This window comes from Theropithecus gelada, chromosome 5 (genome assembly GCF_003255815.1).
Source record: "Theropithecus gelada isolate Dixy chromosome 5, Tgel_1.0, whole genome shotgun sequence".
In the NCBI taxonomy this organism is placed as follows: Eukaryota; Metazoa; Chordata; class Mammalia; order Primates; family Cercopithecidae; genus Theropithecus; species Theropithecus gelada.
The window spans coordinates 36,398,197-36,421,007 of record NC_037672.1 but is presented as its reverse complement, the minus strand read 5'-3'; the positions used below and the strand labels follow the sequence as shown (position 1 = coordinate 36,421,007).

At 41.7% G+C, this 22,811-nt stretch overlaps 2 protein-coding genes across 2 annotated transcripts in view; both read right to left on the bottom strand.

Moving 5' to 3' along the window:
• Window positions 1-11,134, bottom strand: part of C5H4orf19 (chromosome 5 C4orf19 homolog) — a 137,040-nt gene extending 125,906 nt beyond the window's left edge. The window contains exon 1 of the mRNA XM_025386205.1: window positions 10,766-11,134. The gene's annotated coding sequence lies outside the window, so the exon portion shown is untranslated. The remainder of the gene's footprint in view (window positions 1-10,765) is intronic.
• Window positions 11,135-15,025: 3,891 nt separating this feature from the next.
• Window positions 15,026-22,811, bottom strand: part of NWD2 (NACHT and WD repeat domain containing 2) — a 199,729-nt gene continuing 191,943 nt past the window's right edge. Inside the window, exon 7 of the mRNA XM_025385583.1 lies at window positions 15,026-21,193. Within this exon, the coding sequence (XP_025241368.1) occupies window positions 17,261-21,193 (3,933 nt within the window). The 3' untranslated portion in view covers window positions 15,026-17,260. The remainder of the gene's footprint in view (window positions 21,194-22,811) is intronic.

Below are 22,811 nucleotides of genomic sequence, written 5' to 3'. Positions count from 1 at the left end.
GTGTAGTTTGAGTTCCTGCCTCATTCTTTCTTTCCATCCTGTACCTCCCATCCTGCTCTAGTCCAGATGTATTTTACATTTGAGAAAATGGGAGGCCACAGAGGCTGAGACTCAGATTATTTAAACATTTACTAAGGGCGGACTGTGCTAGGTAGATGCAAATTAGAGGAAGTAGTTAGCGTCCCAGTTTACAGATGAGGAAACTGAAATCCAGGAAGATTAAGTAAAATTCCTGAGGTCCCACAACAAATGGCAGAGCCAAGATTCAAACCTGATGAGAGTCCAGCTCTCATTACAGTCTCTTCTGGGGCAGCCGGACTCCAAGTGGGCCACAGCTTCTCCTCTTTTGAGACTTACTCAAGAAGTACAGTGGACCAAATGGCTTAGTGATGGAAGAAAATACAACCCCAACACCCAGTTTCTTTCCAAGGGGCTCACAGAAACTGAATAGAGGGTAAGCACCTGTAGAGATGAGTGCTGATTTAATGCAAACAAATGTGCATATGATGCTGTCATCTGTGTTTGGGAGGACGAATCTGATAATTTCTGACTTATGGGCATAGGTGTACTTGTGCCTCGCCTAGTCATACCTGCCATTAGGGGACCTGCGATGTGCTCCAGCTGTGAATTCATGAGTTTTTGTTTGTTAGCTTGTTTTGCTTGTTTGTCTAGTTACCTCTTAAAGGACAATTGCCTGTCAAGGGTTGCAGTTTCAGTAATTTTATTCTCTAAAGCTATTTTATTTTATTTATTGGTTATATAAAAGTAACACTCCTTTTGCCCCATTAAATCTTTGAATCGAGGCAGATTCAAAGGCAGAGGATATTAAGAAAACAACTCTCTAGCTCCCGCACCAGTGAGCTGTGACTTCTCTATCTGCCTTTGTTTTCAGGCTCACCTCCCCAGCGCCACAACTTAGCCCTGTGCTGCAGCACCAGGAAATACTTGTGTTTTATCTTTGAACAGAGAAAACGTGGCATCAACAGTAGTGCCTGAACTCATTTTACAGCAGGGGGATCAGGCTGGGTGGGGCCTCTGCCTGGGCTGCGGTGGATCTCTGCTGTTTTTACTATGTCCACCCCTAGAACACTTGGCTTCCTTCGCCAAAACCAAATCCTGGCGAGCATCATAAAACTTGTCTTGTCAAGTTTAAAAGAGAATGCAGATAAATTGTAAATCCCATCTTGATGGTCTAGCCAGTTAACCTGTTTTATGATTCTCTTTGGAAATGACTATATCATTAAATGCATTTGTCACATGCCAGTTAGCCAGCAAACCAGGATTCAAACTCAAGTAATGGCGGCTTTAAAATGTGAACTCTTTCAGCTTCCCCACACTGCTCACCAGTGACTGGGAGACGCTGCCACAGGGATAGGAACAGCTTTGAAGTAGTTGAGTGAAAAAGCACAGGACAGGAGGGTTAGAGACGTGGGTCCCAGCCCTACAACAACCTCCAACTTATGGAGTATCCTTGAAGAGGTCCCTTTCTCTCTTTAGGCCTCAGTTTTCTTATCCATAAAATGAGGGATTTGGACCACTGAAGACCCCTTCCAGGTCATGATTCTGTCATCTACGGACACTTTTTTTTTTTTGAGATGGAGTCTCGTTCTGTCGCCCAGGCTGGAGTGCATGGTGTGATCTTGGCTCACTGCAAGCTCCGCCTCCCGGGTTCATGCCATTCTCCTGCCTCAGCCTCCCGAGTAGCTGGGACTACAGGCTCCCACCACCACCCCCGGCTAATTTTTTGTATTTTTTTAGTAGAGATGGGGTTTAACCGTGTTGGGTTAGCCAGGATGGTCTCGATCTCCTGACCTCATCTATGGACACTTTTAAAGCCTCAGCTTTGTTGCTTAAGAAATAGGCTTAAAAACTGAATTGAAAAAATATAAAAATGTTTTCATCTTTCAAACAAACAAAGGAAAGGACTGCAAAATTGCTCACATCATTTGAAATTTGAAGTGTGGTTTGTTGCCATTGGGATCAACATATGGATTCAATGAAATAAGAAAATCAGGCAAGGGAGGAAATCAGTTTTTAATGAAGGATTTTCAATTTCCCATGAAATAGTTACTTCAAAACCACCACTATAAACTTTGAAGCATCTTTCTGAATTTGGCACAGTGTATATGAAAAAAGTCAAACCAAAGTAAACCAAAGACTGATCAGTTTGATAATCTCCTCCAAAGACCAAGTAGAAAACCTCAAAGTGCTTTAGTTGGACAGATAGAGAATTGTGCTTGGAGCCAGCAGACCTGGGTTCAAGTTTTGGCTGAATCACATCTCCAAGTCTGTGTCCTTGACTGTGAAATGATCATCATAATCCTACCTACATAGATATCACAGAGTAGTTGGGAAGGCCTAATAAACAGAACTACATAAAGAACAAATAATTGCCTGCCAAAAAAAAAAATTCCCCCACTATTTACATGGACATAGAGATTTGGAATTTTAATGTTTGAATTACCTCTTAGCAAAAGTTGAAAAACTGCTATAATTAAAAGGAATGGGGGAAGCTGCCTTTAAACAAACAACAAAACCACAATCACTAAAAAGTATCCTTCTTTTACAGTAGCAAAGAATTGCAAAGATAACATCCCAGCCTGAAGGTTGGGAAGCACAGTTCAGAACTTGACAGTCCAGAATCATCTTCACATTTTATCTTTATTCCCTTAGAAAATCTGGCATTGAGTCCCATGGGAGGTGCTTTGAAATGCCTCCCAGATTGCATCCTTCTCCTCTGTTTCCTCCGTCTTTACCTTGGTCTGAGCTGTCTTCACAACACAGCTAAATGACAGCAAAGCCTAAGAACAACCAGGGTCACTGCTGCCAGGCCAGCCTCAGTACTGCCCGATTAACCTTTCTAACAAGCAGACTTCATCAGGCTCCACAGCGATTCCATCAGTCTCACATGACTTCCTTCTACTGCCAAAAATGCACCCCTACTCTAGTCCAGGAATCCCTCCACTTGCTCTCATACCTGTGGCATTGATTCCAGCCTCAAGGTCCAAGCTGTCACTGTTCTCCCTGTCTAGAAAGCTCCTCCACCCTCATGTGAAGGACCTCTTCAAGGAGAACTACAAACCACTGCTTAAGGAAATAAGACAGGACACAAACAAACAGAAAAACATTCTATCCTCGTGGATAGGAAGGATCAATATATTGAAAACAGTCATACTGCCCAAAGTAATTTATAGATTCAGTGCTATTCCCATCAAACTATCATTGACATTATTCACAAAATTAGAAAAAAAACTAATTTAAAATTAATATGGAACCAAAAAAGAGTACATATAGCCAAGACAATCCTAAGCAAAAAGAACAAAGGTGGAGGCACTCACTCTACCTGACTTCAAACTATACGACAAGACTATAGTAACCAAAACAGCATGGTACTGGTACCAAAACAGATACAGAGACCTCAGAAATAAGACCACATATCTACAACCATCTAATCTTCGACAAACCTGACAAAAACAAGCAATGGGGAAAGAATTCCCTATTTAATATATGGTGCTGGGAAAACTGGCTAGCCATATGCAGAAAACTGAAACTGGACCCCTTCCTTAAACCATACACAAAAATTAACTCAAGATGGATTAAAGACTTAAATGTAAAACCCAAAACCATAAAAACCCCAGAAGAGAATGTAGGCAATACCATTCAGGACATAGGCATGGACAAAGATTTTATGATGAAATTGCCAAAAATAATTGCAACAAAAACCAAAATTGACAAATGGGATCTAATTAAACTAAAGAGCTTCTGCACAGCAAAAGAAACTATCATCAGATCAAACAGGCAACCTATAGAATGGAGGAAAATTTTTGCAATCTACCCACCTGACAAAGGTCTAATTTCCAGAATTTATCAGGAGCTTAAACAGATTTACAAGAAAAAACCAAACAACCCCATCAAAAAGTGGGCAAAGGACATGAACAGACACTTCTCAAAAGAGGAGATTTATGCGGCCTACAAACATATTTAAACAAAGCTCATCATCACTGATCATTAGAGAAATGCAAATCAAAACCACAATGAGATATCATCTCACACTAGTGAGAATGGTGATTATTAAAAAGTTAAGAAACAATAGACGCTGGCGAGGCTGTGGAGAATCAGGAATGCTTTTACACTGGTGGTGGAAATGTAAATTAGTTCAACCATTGTGGAAGACAGTGTGGCAATCCCTCAATGATCTAGAACCAGAAATACCATTCAACCCAGCAATCCCATTATTGGGTATATACCCAAAGAAATACAAATCATTCTATTATAAAGATACATGCACGTATATATTTATTGCAGCACTATTCACAATAGCAAAGATATGGAATCAACCCAAGTGCCCATCAATGACAGACTAGATAAAGAAAATGTGGTACATATATACCATAGAATATTATACAGCCAAAAAAAAAGGAGCATGATCATGTCTTCTGTAGGGACATGGATAAAGCTGGAAGCCATCATCCTCAGCAAACTAACACAGGAGCAGAAAACCTAACACCACCTGTTCTCACTCATAAGTGGGAGTTGAACAATGAGAACACATGGACACAGGGAAGGGAACAACACACACCGGGGCCTGTAGGGAGGGAAGAGGGAGGGAGAGCATCAGGATAAATAGCTAATGCATGCAGGGCTTAATATCTAGGTGATGGGTTGACAGGTGCAGCAAACCACCATGGCACATATTTACCTATGTAACAAACCTGCATGTTCTACATATGTATCCTGGAACTTAAAATTAAATTAAAAAAAATAAACAAGCAAAAAAAGAAAGAAAGGTCTTCCACCCTCCTTCACCTATCTTAATATAACTCATTTCTCCAAGCTCCCTTTAGGGCAGGACTCAGCCTTCACTGTGGTTATGCAATCATCTGGGAGATCCTGTTAAAATGCAGGTTCTGATTCAGTAGACTGGAGGTGAAGTCAGGACTCTGCATTTCCAACAAGCTCCCAGGTGGTTATGATGCTGCTGGTCCATGGACCTCACTTCGAGGACCAAAGCTTACTGGCTTAGTGGAAAAAAAATGGAAGGGAAGTAGTTTTTTGAGATACATGGACATGGGTTTAAATGTCATCTTGATTAGGTTTTAGCTGTATGACTTAGGGCAAATAACTTCCCTTGTATAAAGGGAATATTACTTATTTTACATAAATGATGTCATGATCTTTTGAGATATTAACAGATACTATTCCAAATAGGGCTTTCTCTTGGCTCCCCTGAACTCATCACTTCATCCTCTATTAAGCTTCTCTGATTATCCAGTCTTATTTCTCTTTACTTAGAATTTTATTGCTTAAATAACATGTATGCACATGCAACTACATATAAATGAGACCACACGTTCTTTGAGGGCATAAGCATGTTTGATATTATTTCTTTATTATTTCTCTTAGCATATAAATCAAGAAAAAGTTTTACTAAAGTTTGATTTTTTTTTTCATGCAAAACTCTTGAGCTGTATGATACTTAGTAATACCATCACTCGTCACCGCACCATAATGCAGGGAGGCAGGGCTCCGATCGTGGTTCTGAGCACAGGCTTTGGAGTCAGACACACCCAAGTCCCAGTGTTGGATTCATCACTCATCATCTGTCCTGCCTAATCCAGACTAACATGTCTGGTTCTCAGTTTCTTCACCTGTAAAATAGGAATTCTGCCTAACCTTTAGTGCTATTGTGAGAATTAAGCTAGACAAGTTACATAAGGTACAAGGTGTATATTATAAATTGTGAAAAAAGGCCATGATTCTCCATCCCTCCCTGAATCCATGCCATTTTCTAATGGAACTCTGCAGTTTCTCCCATTAAAAAGTGGGGTCTTTTTCCACCCCTTGAATCTGAACTGGCTTCTTGAGTCGCTTTTGAAATAGACTGGAGTAGAAGTGAGCTGTGTCAGCTTGAACCTAGGCCTCAAGGAGCCTTGTTTCCATTCTCTCTTGCAACCAAGTTGAGCCAATATGTGATGAACCCAGGCTAGCCTGCTAAATCATGAAAGATGTGAGGCTCAGCTGCTCCCCATGTGACATGGCTGATGGTCTGCCAATACTCAGAGGCAGAGCTGCCTTGGTGACCACAGACGCATGAAGGAACCTGGAAAAGACAGTAATTTGCTCACCCAAGCCCACCCAAACTGCTTATCTACAGAAGCACAAGCTCAATAAACGGTGGTTATTTTAAGCCATTATGTTTGGGGTGATTTGTTACACAGCAATAGATAACTGATACTGAATATATAAGTAATTTCTCAATAAACAGTGGCTATGTTTTGGACAATATCATACTTAATATAGAATGAGTTTTTATAGTACCAACATTTGTGCTTGTTAGTCAGAAGTAGGAAGATGACTAAACTAGGAATTGGGACTCTGAGATTCTGGTCCCAGCAGCTTTTCCAATGGGTAGCTGTATGACTTTGGACAAATCATTTAACCTCTTTGAGACTCAGTTTCCTCATCTGTAAATTAAGGTGGTTAGACCAAGTAACTTTTAAGGTTATTTTCCAGCTCTAAAAAGGATCAAGGGTCCCTTTTACCAAAATGCAGTACTTATTCCTTTCTAACAGTTTTGAACACGATTGAACGTTTTTCTTGTAGACTTAGGGTTTAATCACAGACCACCTTCACTGTATTGTCTTTGCTGCCTAGCATTTGGCTGTAACCACATTTCATACTTATCATAAGAGCTGTACATTGAAACCACAAAGTAGATCTCCTTGCTGTGGACCACGAACCCAGGTAGCCAAGCTCATTAGGAATCAGAAATGAAATAATGCCAAAAAAGTTCTAGTGGGAATCTTAAGTACATGGCTCTTAATAAGAATCTGAAGGTGCAGGGGACTTCTTTTATGCATTTCTAGGTTACAATACATATTCTGGAGGACTAAGGTTGTTGACAATCAGACCAAATAAAAGCGATACTATTTTACAGCTATACAGAATCAAATCTCTGTATCTGTTGCATGTTAGGAACCAAGATATATATGATACTCAGTTATCAAATGAGGGAAAAGAATTAACACCAAAATCAAAATTCAAAACTCCTGAGTGTAGACATCTACTCTACAACTAGTGATCCAGTGAATCAATAAATTTAAAATATATCCAAATACACGTTGTATTAACAAGCTATGCAAGTGGCACTGAGTCAATAACCAAGGTGACTTTTGTTCACTTAGAGGCCTCTCACATGTTACTAATACTCTTACAAATATAATACAGTCCTCGCTGTGACATATAGCAGGCCATGTTGTGGTCAACTGAAAACAAGAAAAAAGAAAGGCTGTTCTACTGTCCATTTCCACTAAAGTTAAACAATCAAATGTCAGGGTGTTTTTACTCCCAGAAGGAGTGAAGCTAAATCAGAGAATGTGTATATAATATGAGGGCAACAGTTTACTTTAGCTTTGCCTTCAGATGTAGATATTTAAGTCTGGAGAAAGAAACACTAGGTTGTTGAAAATGTGAAATATAATTGGCTATTTATCAGAAACTATTTTTCTGTGATTAAAAACCACGAGGAGCTCTAGAGGAACTAGAATCCACATGAAGAACATTGCAATGAAACGTGGCTTACATTTACCTACCTGGAGAAAATGTATTTTGAAATGACATGTAAATTGACGTCAGAGATTCAAGTTACCTAATGGGTTCTTACAGTTAAAACCTTAAATACCAGTGCTTCTGTAACTATCTTTTGAATCAATTCACTTCTCTCTCTCCTCTAATGTAAATTTTTGCTGCAGCTGCCTTTGGTCTTTGTTTGTTATCTTTACTGTTTCATTCTCATTGCAGCCTGCATGAACTCTTTAAAATAAAGATATGCTCTGCTTAAGATCCTTCAGTGGTTTCTCCCAAGATATTAGGATCTCTGAAGACAAGGACTGTGTCCCCAAAACTCATCGACTATCTGGTGTCTCTGGGTCTACACACATGATGTCTCCAAGGCCAGGTCAGGGTTTCATTAAAGTTTGGAGAACCACTTGTACACTGAACAGAACAGAATTCACCACTTGTGATAAAGTTTGAGATACAATATTCCTTTTGTCTTTGTTAATATTCACTGCAGCTCAGGAACATCTTTTCTACAATGCCTGACAACACTGAGTCAGAGTTTTAATTTTCTGCTTCAGGACACATATTCATTGGCTTGGTGTTTTACATACGTTTTAGGAAAGGATTATTTGATAATCTACAGTCCTGAAGATTTTAACTAACCTCTGTGGGACTATGACATTCTCGGGTGAAAAGGGTACAAGTAGATGAATGATTTCATTCTCAGTTTATTCTCTTAAATAGCAGTCAGAGTAGCAAAGGCTACAACTAGAGACACAGGATGGCTCAGTGGTTAAGAGCAGGCACTCGAGAAAGGCTACAAATGAGTGACTCATCTGACTTGCACATAGGTGAAGACTCCAAGTCTGCTTCCCCTAGGATGACCCCTTTAACTTTTCCCAACTCTTTTCTACACACCTACAAAGTCTCTCTGTAAGCATGTAATCTAATGACGAAAAAGAACAACCAGAAAGAAAATCTGTCTAATGACCAAGAAAGAAAAGCAGGACATAGGTACTAGTTACTATTTAACCAAGACTCTAAAAGATCCCAAGATTCAGGGTTATGAGAAAAATTGTGTAACTAGGGGAATGTGAAACACAGTCCAGGGCGAGGAAACCCAGCTACTGGGAGGCTGGTATTCAATTATTTGGAAACTGGCATCCATTCCAAGAAGCACAGTGAATGGGCTTCTGGGCACCAAGAGCGGGCTGTTCTAGGAGGAAAGGGGTCGGCCCTACCTGGGCTCTGCCCTTGGGCTGCAACTGGATTCTGGCCGGAGCTTAGCCAGGTTGTATTTCCAGGCTCAGAGAGGGTCTGGGTGGGAAGTCAAGGGAATCATTCCATGTTTAGGATAATGGAACATGTTGAGTTGGTATGCAAGTTTTTGTCTTCAATCCCAGATATCCAAAAAGCTCTTTGAAACACAGCAAAGATTGGCCCTATTTCTCTTTAGGTATCGTTATATATCCAAATCTCTGGAGCCATTCAGGACCAGGATCATAGGTGCTGAATAAATACAGGGAGCAGATCAGATAGACACAGAGTGGGCCAAGAAGAGAAGTCAGCCACACCTTCCCTTCCTGTCTCAGCATCTGTTCCATTTCTGCTCAGTGACCCAGGCAGCTTGCTGTTTGCTGACTCATCACACTTTAGGGAAATACAAATAATTCCAGAACTTAACTTTACCTTTGAGCTTCAAACTGTTTCAGTTATGTACCTTGTTTCAATTATCTGCCTCCTGACAGTGTTTCACAGCTGGGACCAGTAAGGTGGTATGATCCTTAACATCTGTCTTTTCCTTTCTAAAATAGTATTAACTGAAGGATTAAATGGGGAAGGGGGAGGGGTAGGCAGCAAATACAGACTCTATTATGTTTAAAAGCAGTAACCCTTTCCATTTCTTTCTCATTCAACTCTCAAATGCTTCTCGTCTTTTCTCCAGATATTATTCCTCATAAGAGCTTGCTTGATTGCAACCACCAAGGACATCCACAAACCAGGGCAAGAAGGACCCTCAGTAATTCTTTCCCATAAATAGTGGCAGGAAGAAAATAAACGCCCTATTCTTCAATGATTTGTACCATATTTGGAGCACAGATTTCCTCTAAATTCACAGAGCAAATATCTATCACGGGGCAGGTATCTATGCCGCCATGGAAAGTAACTTAAAATGTACTAAGTCATCAGAGGGAGTTTTAATTTTGTTTTTAAGGGCAATTGCCATGCTGGGGTAAAAAGCATTGATTCTTGCCTTTTATCACTGGAAAAATTCTTGGCCAGTACTTTATGAAAATCTCGCCTCATCAGGGCTGCCAAGGTCAATGCAGCCTAAGCAACCAACCTGGGAGATGCTTGCCTAATTATTAAATATTTAGCAAACAGTTTGTGACTATTTAACTGTTTGTACCTGGCACCCTCTTTTCACTACGTGAGGCCTCCTGGCACCATGACCTCTTCCCCGACCCCTGCCCACCGTCCAGGCCGCCAGCACCCCTGGGGGGCAAATACCGGGGACCCAAGGACATTTCAAAGAAACAGCAGAGGTCACATTCCATTTCCTTTTTATTAAAAAACATACTGAAAATGGGGGAGGAGGGCACAGATCTAAGGGAAAATCTCTGGCAGTGTTTTCAAGTTCGCATGCACCATTGAAAGTTCATTAATTAGGGATTTAAAAGCAAAAATGTTTCACACAACCAATTAGTCGCCAACCTTTACAAACACCTTGGTCTTTAGCTTTGGGAAGCTGTAAAAGTCTGCCTTCCCTCACCCCAGTTTTGCCCCTTTTAGAGCCCCTTTGTTGAATTACGTGACTTTTCCCGAAGTCATCAAACTTCGAATTGCGTCTCTAATTTTTTTTTTTCCCAGGGCAAAAGCAAATCAAGAAATTAAAATTAAAAGTAGGCGCCTCGGAGTGAAGTGGGGGAAAGCGCGCCCCAAAGCCAAGTTCCGCAGGACTCAAGCCCTCCTCGCGCGCGCGGGGCGGGGGATTGTCCCTACCTGGGACCGGACGGCGGTGGCGGCAGCGGCGGCGGCGGGGTCGCGGCGCCCATGGCTTCGCCGGCCTCGGGCGGCCGCGCCGGCAAACGCTAGCGGCTCCGCGCTGCCCGGAGCCCGCCGAGCTCGCAGCGGCCGCCCCGGCGCTGTCATTGGGCCCGCGCGTCACGTGGCCCGAGCCTCTCCGACACGCGTAACCCTTTACCTGCACGCCCCGAGGATGCGGCGGGGCTAGGGCTCGAACCCCTGGAGTCGGACGTCCGACGTCCCCGGGGCCGGGGCTGCCGTCCCGGGCACACTGAAGCAGAAAATCCACGCGCTTGTTGTTCTCCGAGCACAAACGACCGTGCCAACGGCCTGCCATCCCTGGAAACTCCGTGATGCCTACTCCAGTGTTGCGCTGGAGAAGGGAGTTTCCTATGACCAAGGGACTGGAGTACTGGGATAAACAAATGCACCCCCTGGCAAATAGATGTGTACTCCCAAACCCCGCGAACTTGCGTTTTTCGGTTTCCTCCTTATTCCTGGCATTCGCCGCCTAGACCTGCTGTGAGCTCCATGGCCAGCCCTATATGAGCTACATGGACCTAGAAACAGCGGGGGCGCCACCACCAGGATAAAAACCCTCGCCTGCACGCTAAAGGCCACAGTGGGAGTTCAATGAACTCCTGGTTCCTCGTCCCCTCCTCACCCACTCCCCCACCATCCCTTTCTTTTCCTGAGGTCTCATGACCTTGGCCACAACACTGCATCCAATCCACTGAGCTCCACATTCGTGGCTGTTAACAATCCGTATACCTAAGGTGGGTGGAGAGCTGACTCTGCTTAAGGACTGGACATTCTTTTCACCTGTGCCCCAAAGCAAATGCCGGGCTTGCCAAAAAAAATGTGTTAAGCAACTGCGCCACCTAGCTTACCCTCTTTTCTCTTCTTTTCAACTCATCCTGCAAGAGAATAAAACAGGATATTGCAGAGGCATCTGGACAGAGTATTATCTAAGGATGGACGTGGTGTCCTTGGGGTTTCAATGTATCTACTTTAATGATTCCAGCCCCATTCACATGATGTTGGCCAGGCTTTTGAAAATTTGAAGACTCAATTTTTTGAATCCTTCTAATTTTGCAGTGCTGGGATTGTGCACGCTGTAAAGTGGTAGATTTTTGCAGGAAGTTATATGTGGTTTACATCCTTTTATAACAGTGAACGGCACTCACATCCAACTTATAGTCGACACTTAATTGTCTGCAGGATATTGATACATTTATCAGGTAGATTATCTGTCCAAAAAGGCTTTGGTATTTGTATTGGGTTTCATTTTATTTATTTATTTATTTATTTATTTATTTATTTATTTATTATTTGAGACAGGGTCTGGCTGTTGTGCAGGCTGGAGTGCGGCGCGATCTCGGCTTACTGCAACCTCCTTTTCCAGGGATCAAGGGATCCTCCCACCTCAGCCTCTGGAGTGCCTGGGATTACAGGCGCATGCTACCATGCTCGGCTAATTTTTGTGTAATTATTATTATTATTATTATTTTTGTGTGTGTGGAGACTAGGGTGGGGGTGGGCTCTCCTTAACTTGCCCAGGCTGGTCTTGAACTGCTGAGCTCAAGCAATCTGCCCGCCTCGGCCTCCCAAAGTGCTGGGATTGCAAACTAAGCCACCGCGCCCAGCCTGTCTTGGGTTTTAAAGTGCGGTTCCTAGACTAATAGCATCAGCATAATCTGAGAGAATGTAGTAAAAACGCAGATTCCTGGGCCCCACGCCAGACATATTGATTCAGAAATAGCTGGGGACAGAGGGTGAAGAAATCTGTGTTTTAGCAAGTGGTACCTACTCTAGTTTGCAAACTGTTGCTCTGAATATGCACAAGTAGTTCCCCTTATCTATTAAACAGTAAGGGCTGGCACTCTATAAAACTAGAGGTGCTGCTTTTATTTGTATTTCCTAAATTACCAGTATTCTGTAATTTGTCACGTTGATACACTGAAACTGAACCCTCCATGTGTCCATACAATGTGTAATCTGTACTTCTTGCAGATCTCTTGGAATGCCAGATTGTCTGAGGGGGCCCTTGTAAAATATATGGAAGAAAAACCTATGGTTTCTTAATGCACACCAGGGTGAAAACACCATGATTCACTTCATTTTTTAGGTGTGCCCATGTTTTCATTGACATGTAAATTGTTCCCAGCCAATGAGTCATGAAAGATAGGAAAGCTAGTTTATTTGAGTGGATTTATCAACATGGTTCCAAATTTGTGAAAGAGTTCTAAAAAAGAAACAACATTTAAAAAATTATGGTATCAGTTTATGTTATAACCCAAAAAACTCCCCACACCATATTAGGCGTTGTAGTATGGGCTCCTGAGGAAGAAAGAACTGAGTGGAGATTTCTCCATGGGATAGATAGCATATTTCTAATGGGCTAGATGGTGTCTTACTTTTAAACTCTCTAGGTCCAAGTTTATTTTATGATTTTCCCCCACTTTCATCCCCTGTGCACTTTACATTCATAACTCTATCTACTCAATTTCAATTGGAACTGAAATTATTTGAGTTTTCCCTCTCCTTCATCAAACACCTCTATCCATTAAGCCCTGAAATAAATCTTGAATTGCCCCTACTCTAAACAGGTTCTAAGATCAGGTTCTAACACTTTCTAACTGAGATCATTGCCATGGTCTTTACTGGTCTCCCAGCTTCTGGTCTCTTCCATCTCAAAGCCATCTGACAAAGTAACTGCCCCTCCCCCAACTTTTTTTCCCAGCTCCCTGTTGAAACCAGCACAATTTTCCAACAAGCCAAATGCCCATAGCACTGAAGCTTGAGCCATTTAAACCTGCTGCCCATTAACCAATCCCTCTTCCTTAATTCTCCCTAATTCCTATTTTCCTATAGGAGGTTACAGTGAGATGCTAGACACCTGCTGCCTATTGATCAGCTCCTCTTCCTTACCCTGCCTGTTTTCTCCCCCCATATAAACCCCAACTTTAGCCAGGGGAGATTCAGATTTGAGTCTTGTCTCCTGTCTCTCTGGCTAATATCACCCATAATAAAGCCTTCTTCCCTGATAATACTCATTGCCTTAGTGATTGGCTTTCTGTGTAGCGAGCAACTGGACCTAGGCTGGGTCCCTGGCTTTCAGTAACACTATTGACTACTGAATAAAGTCTAAAATCCTGACAGCATTTGAAGTCACCTGAAATATGCTTCAACTCCCATTTTTGCTCGTGCAGCTTCCTTTACCTGAAATGTCTCTCTGACATTGACAAGTAAGTCCTAATTATTCTTCTAGCCTCAGCTCTATCTCCTCTGGGTCAACATTTTGATTCTCAGGTAGTGTTAATTGCTCCTCTGTAGTGTATCCTCAGCACCTGGCTCTCACTCTTACTAGCTTTGAAATCAGTCTCATCTGACTTTTCAAATAATTCCAGGATGTAGCATAATGCCTCGGGCAGAGCAAGCATACATTGTTGACTGTTGTGTTCTTGACCCTGGGAAAGAAGATATTTAAACAAACTCTATTTATTTGAAGTGCTTTTTTGCAAATATTTATTAACTTCTCTACATTTTCTTTGAGAACTAAAAGGAGAGGGGTTTAACCTTTTCAACCTAAAGGATAGTACCCTTTGTAAGTAATGGAATCATTTTCAGTGGTGGTAAATTTTGAACTCTTTAGTCTCAGCCACGTGATGTAGGCAATAAACCAGAATAATTTCTTATTTTCTTAACATCTTAAAGTTTCTCTGAGAACAATTATTTCATGACAACTAGATACAAGATTTCAGATAGTTCCTATGTATTATCACTTAAGCTCACCAATACTGCTCTGTTTCTGTTTGTAAAAAATATTTCGTGGTGCATGTATGGATTCTCAGATCCAAGAGGCAAGAGATGGAAGAAAGGGCATGTGGGAAGGCTTCCCTTGGTCCTGCTTGTTCACCCAAAGGGAATTTATGAGAGAGATGACTCCTCAGCCATCATCCTTCTTCTCCTTCCTCCCCATTCTTCTATTAATGAATTCATCAACTATTTCTGTATACCTGAAACACCTGAGAGTTTGCAGCAACCTTCAGTAATCTTCAGAGCTAGCCCAGTCTCCCAGCTGCAAGTTAGAAAACATCTTGTAGGTCATTATTGATCTCTAAGTGCCTACTAAATACTAAATGCTCTATTTTGATGTACCTTGAGAAAGTTAAGGAAAAAGACACTGACACTGCACTGAAATCTTGTTCAGCTATTCTCCCTGGACCCCTGTTTCTAGGTTTCCCTACCTATAAATTTGGAATACTAACAGTGCCTACTTCACAGGGCTGTTGTGAAGATTAAATGGCTTAGTACATGCAAAGCTCCAAGTACAGTGCCTGGTGCAACGTAAGCACTCAGTAAGCATGAACAGTTATAATTACTGGAGGTCTCTAATCACATCTGCCAAAAATGGGGGAGAAAAACAGCACGCCAATCTAAGTGGTTTATCTTTTATTCATACAAATAATACATACACAAGACTGTATATTGTTTGAAGACTGAAATAATTTTCTAGTGTAACAACTCTGTAACAAAATTTAACTAAATGTAACATTTATGAAAATATAAATCTCTGATTGGGTAATTCTTCCCAACGATACAAAGTTTACATAAAAACATTCAGTATGAGCTATCAGTTGCAAACAAGTTAGGAAAAATCATTCAAGTCACTTGTATACTCTATTGGCTTTTACATAGAACATTCACATACTACATTTAATCCATCTAGGCATTTAATTCTTAGAAATGTGTGGCATGGAGGTTCAACTGATAATGACAGGAATGAGAATGTGTTGCCTAAAGAGCTCAAAAGCGTAGACGCATATAATCAACTCCAGGTGATCTGTATGTGGGTTGCCTTCTCTGGGCTACCACCTCCCTGGCTAGTAGCTAAACCAGAAGTAACATACTGAAAAAAGTCTTTCACTATGGAGCTGGGTATTTTTATCTGAATCACATCTTTGAAAGCTTACATGTTAAACTGCTTTCCAAAGGGAAATACAGTTGACTTGGATTCTCTATGAATTTATTTTCCCCATTAGCATCAATAATCATGATGTTGCTGAAGTTTTTCTTATACTGCTTCCCAATGTCCCTATGAGGGCTACAGCAGAAACTATCACTACCTTTATTTTGCACTCCACAAAAACAACACACTGATGAGGTTAAAGGCCTGTCTAGGAATACACAATGAATTTATGGCAGAGCTGGACCTACAGCAAATCAGTTCCTAGTTCATTATTCTAGTAAATTGTTACTTCTCCACTTTCTAAGAAAACTAAACTAAACCAAAAGCGTGGATACCTTTTGAAAAGTTATCCAAGGACATGCCATGAGGAGGATATGGAAGAAAGAACAATCATCTTCACCTTTTGAGATGTAATGTTTTCTTTTAAACAGGTGAAGTAGTTTTAAAAAATATTTAATACCATTCCACAGCTTCTGCTTTGAAATGGATAACACTATAAAAGGCTCAGAAGAGTCCTTAATCAGGAAGAGTAACAGATAAAGAAGCATACAGATGGCGTGTAGAAGTAAGAAAGTGATTACAAACAAGGACAATAAAGAACCTTTGGACACCCTTAAGATTTATGGAATATTTTAGCACAAAGACAGGCATATTCAGTTTGTCCCAGAGTATTTGGTCATCTATCTGCATTTTACACAGGAAAGAGAAGGAATGTAAGGCAAACGTCATCAGTATCTCAGAGATGGCATGTTGAGAAAGCTTGCTTCCTATTCACTGCAGGAATTTAGGGAATATTTATGCTTCCATACAACTGACCAAATAGTACAGACTTCTGTTAGTACAATGATGTAAATGGACAGGTGTTTTGACCAGATTTGTAATGCCCTTCCTGTAATTCTTCTTCACACCAGCACAAATATGCACTTCAAAAAGATGTGAAAAGATTGTTGTTTCGTATTAAACGTGTTCTTTTGCAACCCAGTAAATAGTTTAAAAATCATATATTCTGTTATACAGAAACCCTTGCATGCAATTGTTGCAACTGTATTTTAATAAAGACTGACTCTCCATGTTCAGTAGCCCTATGATAGTGGTAGTTAGTTCTTGTCCCAGTCCAGTCCCCAGTCTCACATTTCAGGTCATATCTCTTGGGAAACTGGGAATACACTTAGGTATTTTTGTTACATTATTTTGCACCTTTAGACCATTCACTGCAGACTAGGTGTACACAGTTGTCAGGACTGTAAAATGTAAAGAGAGATTAAGGCTATGTTTACTTATCACACAATCATTTGAAGTCAAGCATCTCTTTGTCTTCATGATTTCAGCTGATTTTTGTAGAACTAATTCCTATCCAAATGATCTGTATATAACTCTAGCCTCTCTCATCTTAACCAGTGGGATGAATTATGCTGCCTCACCACACAGCTAATTTAAAAACTTTTAGCCGCTACCTTTCAGATAAAGTAACCATTTAAATACTACTACTACAAATTCTGACATTCCTGGATACACTTTGACAAAAGGACCGCACCCAAGACCAACCTCCTATTTGTCCATTTCATGAACATCTTAATAAAACACTGGAATTCCAGCATTGCTCCTGTCTTTTAAGAAATGAATAGTTTATCATTTGGGGCACATTTTTTTCTTTCTTCTGTATGTGAATCACATATTTCTGCTTAGCTGGAAAACATTTTGTCAGTTATCAGGGGCATAGCTGTGGCCCCTGGTTTCTAGGGCCGAGCACACCCGCTCATAACAAGAGTTGTGTTTCTTGGAGGGTGTTGCTTCATTGGACTCAGTAGAGTCGCTAACTGTGATGGGGCTGTCTCTTGCAAAGACCTCAGTGGACTCTCTCCATAAGCAATCCACAGATATTTTAAAACAATAACTGTTACACTTTGGCCTGGAGGTGTGTGTTGCATTGTTGAAAATTTGTCTGCTATTTGAAGTGGCAATTTTGATTTTCAGTGCAGCATCTACACGGTCTACTACCGTGTATATCCCTATACTCCCATCATCAAAGCCCACAATGATGTTCAGGTGCCTCTGAGAGAGTGCAAGGAAAGTTGGTGTTTTGTAAAGGGAACAAGCACCGATATTTTTGCCATCTGCCAGTCTCATTACAATTAAACTGAATATTGCACCATTTTCATCCTCCTCCTCCCCATTTCGGAAACAAATGTATACCAGGTAGCGACCATCCCGAGACAACCTCTGCCGCCAGATGATCCCAGAGGCATGAACCACCCGCAATTTACCACTGTGTAAATCTAGCACATTGATGTTTTCATCTCCCCTGGATATAATGCCTAGCTTTCCATTGGGAGAAATTTCAAAATCCTCCAGATTTTTCAAGAAGTTGTTTGGAAGTTGCACGCGCCGACAGATCACTTCATCTGTCAGACTCCAGATGTTCACAGTCTCGGCCGATGTGATAAACACAACGATATCAGGACAGTCAGGGATTAATTTAAAATTCACGATAGTGGTCCCATCTTCACAGCAAAATTTCTTGGTGATACTTCCTGTCCAGAGACTGACTGCCAACACTTTGCTTTTAGTCATTCCCACCACGAAGGTATTTGCAGAGGTAATAAAGGCATTCTGCAAAGTGGTCAGAATGTTGCAGACCCTGTGGCCTGTGGCGAGCCTCCAAACCCTGGAGGCATTTTCCTCACAGAGCGAGACCACAAATTGGTCATTGTGTGTAATCAGCAGCTGAGATATTCTCTGCCCGTTAATTCGAAAAAGGTTTTCACCACTGCTGGTGTGCCAGACATACTGGCTACTTTTGTCATCTGATGTCACCATTACATCGCCAGTGGATGTTAGCACACAGTGTTCAACTATTCCTTCATGCTTGAACACCGCTTCGATGAAGCCACTGCTGAAGTTCCACTTATGAACACAATCGGATCCATCCAGAGAGTAAATGATTTCCCCTCTAGCAGGCAACAGTAGACTTCGGATGGGTTTTCCAGTCTTATCTATGTTGGACATAGCTGTGATTATATCTATATCCCAGATGGAAAGAACACCACTGGTTGATAAAGATAGTAGCATATTGTGGTGACTGGATTTCACTAACTTAACAATGGAACCTGAGATTTCCCGCAAACTTGCCATACACTGTCCCGTGTCCCGCCTCCAGAAAAACACAGCTGAGGTATTTTCCATGGTGGCGATGATGCAATCTCCATTTTTAGACAGCACGGCAGATATAAAGCGTTCATTGTGCTTGGCTCTGAACTTTTCAGCCACCTTCCACAGACCAGTATCTAAGAGCTCAATGCTGAGGGCTTTACAGATCAGAACTGCACTTTGGTCTTCTGAAAGCTCAATGCTGACCACCTCGCTGTCTTCTCTTCGGCAATCAAAGTCATCAGTCAGCTGGGGGCTGGAAATGTCCTCGGTATTCCAAACAGAAAGACTTCCTTCACTGTCTACCATGACCATTTCCTGAGCCGTGTCCAATATAAGAAGAAACTTCACAAATCCACCTGAAAATTCTGATGACACTGTACATAACTTTTCTCCACTCCCTAAATGAAATATGGTGGTTGTGTTCAGGTATTGGCCACAGAAAGCATACAGACCATCCAGGGAGCACTGGACACACGTCACTTCATACCAGCAGTGGAACTGGTAAAGTGGCCATCCGTACAGCAGATCGATGACAGTGACGTCTTTGCTGGCTTCGAGCCATGCAAGGGCGTGGTTGGCGGACAGTGTAAATCCATTGATGTAGGTGGCGCTGCTTCCATGCTTAGTCCCCTTGATTTCTACTTCAGACAGGAGACAAGAATTGACATTGTCATAAATCAACAAAGTGTTATTTGTTGTAGCCACCACAAGGTACTTTTCATCACTGGTGAGTTTCATGCCCAAGATGACAGACTGGGCTGTGGTAATCTGCCTGAGTAGCTGTCGAGTCTCTACATCCCAGGTGCTGATGGAACCATTTTCTAAAGCTGTGAGGACAGTGCTGGGGTTACAGGTAGGCAGGATCTCTGTGACATGCAGGTGACTGGATGATAAGGGAAGACGCTCAGGGCTGTATGTCACATCCATGGATGAATGCAATGGTACAATGGAGCAATATTTGGGCCCGTCTTTGTCACACTCTAAAAGAAGATGTCTAAGTTTGGGCAGGGAGCTGACAACAGGCAGCAGTCTTTGCTGAAGCTCTGCTGAAAGGGAGCCGGGAAATGCAATGACCTTGTTTTTGATGCTGCGGAGGGTGCTGGCCAGGAACTTCAGCTCCTTCTCTTGCGAGTAGTTGTAAGCCAGCTCAATGTCTGAAAGCACTTTGTCAAACTGGCCAATTTTGATCATGGTATAAAGCCAGCTGAAGTTCATGATGATGCCATAAAGCAGGTCATCGGTTTTTCCACACCTCGTCAAATGGTACAAAAGCTCAGACATTTTCCGATGATTGACGAAAAAGATGTCAGGTTCCAGGGGATTACACTGGAAAACCCAGGGCTGGTCCGGAGCCTGCCTGTCAAAGGAAGCCTGTTCCATGAAATGCTTTTCTTCCTCCAGCAAGCTTCTGCTCTCCAAGTCAAGGCAGCCATTCAAGTAGGGATCCTCGAGGCAGAAGGCTTTCCTCCTGCCCCCTGACCAAACCCCCAGAAAATAATCTGCTAGGATGGTGTGCATTTCACGCAGGTCATTGACATCCTGCAGATATAGCTTCTGGGCTATGAGATGCAGGTGTCTGTTGGCCCAGACTAGGAGTGTGACATTTTTCACATGCCTTTCTATTAGGTATCCACTGAGACCCTCCTTGAGCCTTGCAATGTACAAAAAAGGTACTCTCAGGGGATTGCTAGGTCTGGTGTTTTCATTGAGCTCGCTCATTACACTGTTGTCTAGGGCTAACACATCCTCCAATTCCATTTCACTCAGACCCATTTTGGCCATGGTGATGTAGCCAAGAGCCCTAGAGACCAGTTTCTGACCACACTTCTTCTCCAAGGACCAGAATAACTGCTCTATACTTTCATGAACGGTGACAGCGAGGGAGGATTCATCGACATCTTTGTGAGATCTCCAGTGTCTCACCTCCCTGAAGGTCAGGTTCACAAACATTGGCAGTGTGCACTTGGAGAATGCATTGTTCACATAAATCTGCTGGCCTGATGTGACCTTCCTTTTGACGCGCAGCAGCTGGTGTTTGAGAACCTGGCTGCACATCTTCCTGTCTCGGGGAATCAGCTCGATGTAGTTGTCTTCTTCATGGATAAGGCACCTTAGTTTCTGCAGGATCCCGTGTTTGTTGGGCAGTGTGGAAAGGACTATCCGGACAAAGCGGGGCAGGTGAGCTGGGAGCCACCAAAGCTTCCTGGCGTCATCATTCTCTGAGAGCTGCTCCAGTGCATCGAATATTATGACTAGAGGTCTCTGCAGTGAAGACTCATTCAAAAGATTTATAAATAAGTCACAGAGGTCATGGATCTTCTTAGGGTAGCTTTGAACCAGACACCGGTAGTTAACTGCCAATTGTTCACAAACACTTAGAAGGAGAGTCCTAAGGTCAGAACTCATGTCTGTCGTTCCTAGAAATCTCACGATGACTACTGGGTCAGATTCTGGTCCTGTGTCCTCATGTAGCCAGCCATAAGCCTGAAACACAAAAGTGGAGTTTAGAATGGTAATATGTATTCACACGGTCATATGTGATAACATTGCCTCTCTGCAGAGCTCAGACTTCTGGTCAACCCTACTGTGCAGAAAACAGCCTAGGACCCAAAATTGGAAAAATCTTTTAAGAAGGCCAAAGAACTGCCACGAAGCTTGTGTACCAAAATCTACAGACGAGACCCTCAGGATTACCCTTACTGAGTGTACTAAAGTAGTGATAATACTATTTTTCACTCATTAGGCAACATTTAGCTTGTATTCCAAAAGATACGAGGTGTTTCATGAATTATAAATATAAATATCTAGTATGGTCAGCTTTGTATCACTGAATGAATATCCATCTCCTGGTGCAGCTCTTGGCACACAGTAGGTCCTTTGTAAGTGTTTAATGAATGGATTAAGTAATGATTTGCATATTATATTAAGTTAAATATATGCATTAATTGAGAGCATATAATGTCACATATGGCTAACCAAATTTCCAATTAATTAGAAAGCAATAAAAATATTCAGTACTGAAATTACTCTGAATATAATCTTTTATAATTTAGAGATAATTTTATGGTGTTATAGGATCATAATTTTGATTATTATTTATCTGTTATAAAATCCACATAACGGTGGTTAAAAGAGATTTGTTAAATGTTGTGCTTTGTAACAGATAGTTGATTTTATATACATGCAGCCATCAGTCCTCACATTGTCTCTTTGAAGGGTGGATGAGCTTACAGTGTCATTCAATAGGAGAGGAAACTGAGGCCCAAGCTGGATAAATGACTTCTCAGAGTTAAATTGTCACCAAGAGACAAAACCTGAGTAGAAGTCATACCTGACTTTTCATTCTTTCAGTTCTTAAAAACTCTGTGGCATTAAAGGATAAAATATGTGAGGAACCCACTAAGTTCAGTCTTTCTGTTTTGAAAGGTCAGGATAAGAAGAAATATGCCCCCAAGGCATAAAATACTCCAATGAGTATTTTTAGGAAAATAAAGTCTTTCAGTTATCCTTGGAATTTACAAAGGATATGCCTTAGATAAGGCAGAGTGATTTTACACATTAGGAGGGAAGTTTGTGAACTTTGGTTCCTCAAGAGAGAGAGTTCAGGTTAAGGCATGAATAAGATTAGAAAGATTTATAGAGGACAGTTTTATAAGGAGCTATTAAGGAAAATAAACTCTTTGTTGCTGTTGTTGAGCCTCAACCTTTGAAGCTGATTTCAAGGAAGATAATCTTGTCACTCAACAACTATCCTTTGGTGGTAAATCTGAAAGCACCTGTTTGTTTGTACATTGATTGCTTATGATAACTATAGGCATCCTCCTCCCAGTCACATGTTGCTGAACACGTGATGTCTGTAGAGAGCAGCCCTACCATCACGAGTTCATGCTCATGGAAATGCTGGGTGACACATGAGATAAAAATGAGATATTTATCTGCATCCTCAAAGGGACATGAGGTCACAGGACAGTACAGGTTGTTGTTGACGGTGAGTCAGACATTCCCCAGGAGAAAGGTAAATGAAGCGCAGGCAGGGGATGTAAAAAGAGGCACAGTTTCTTGGAGGACCCAACTCCTGGATAGACAGACTCAGGCTATTGGA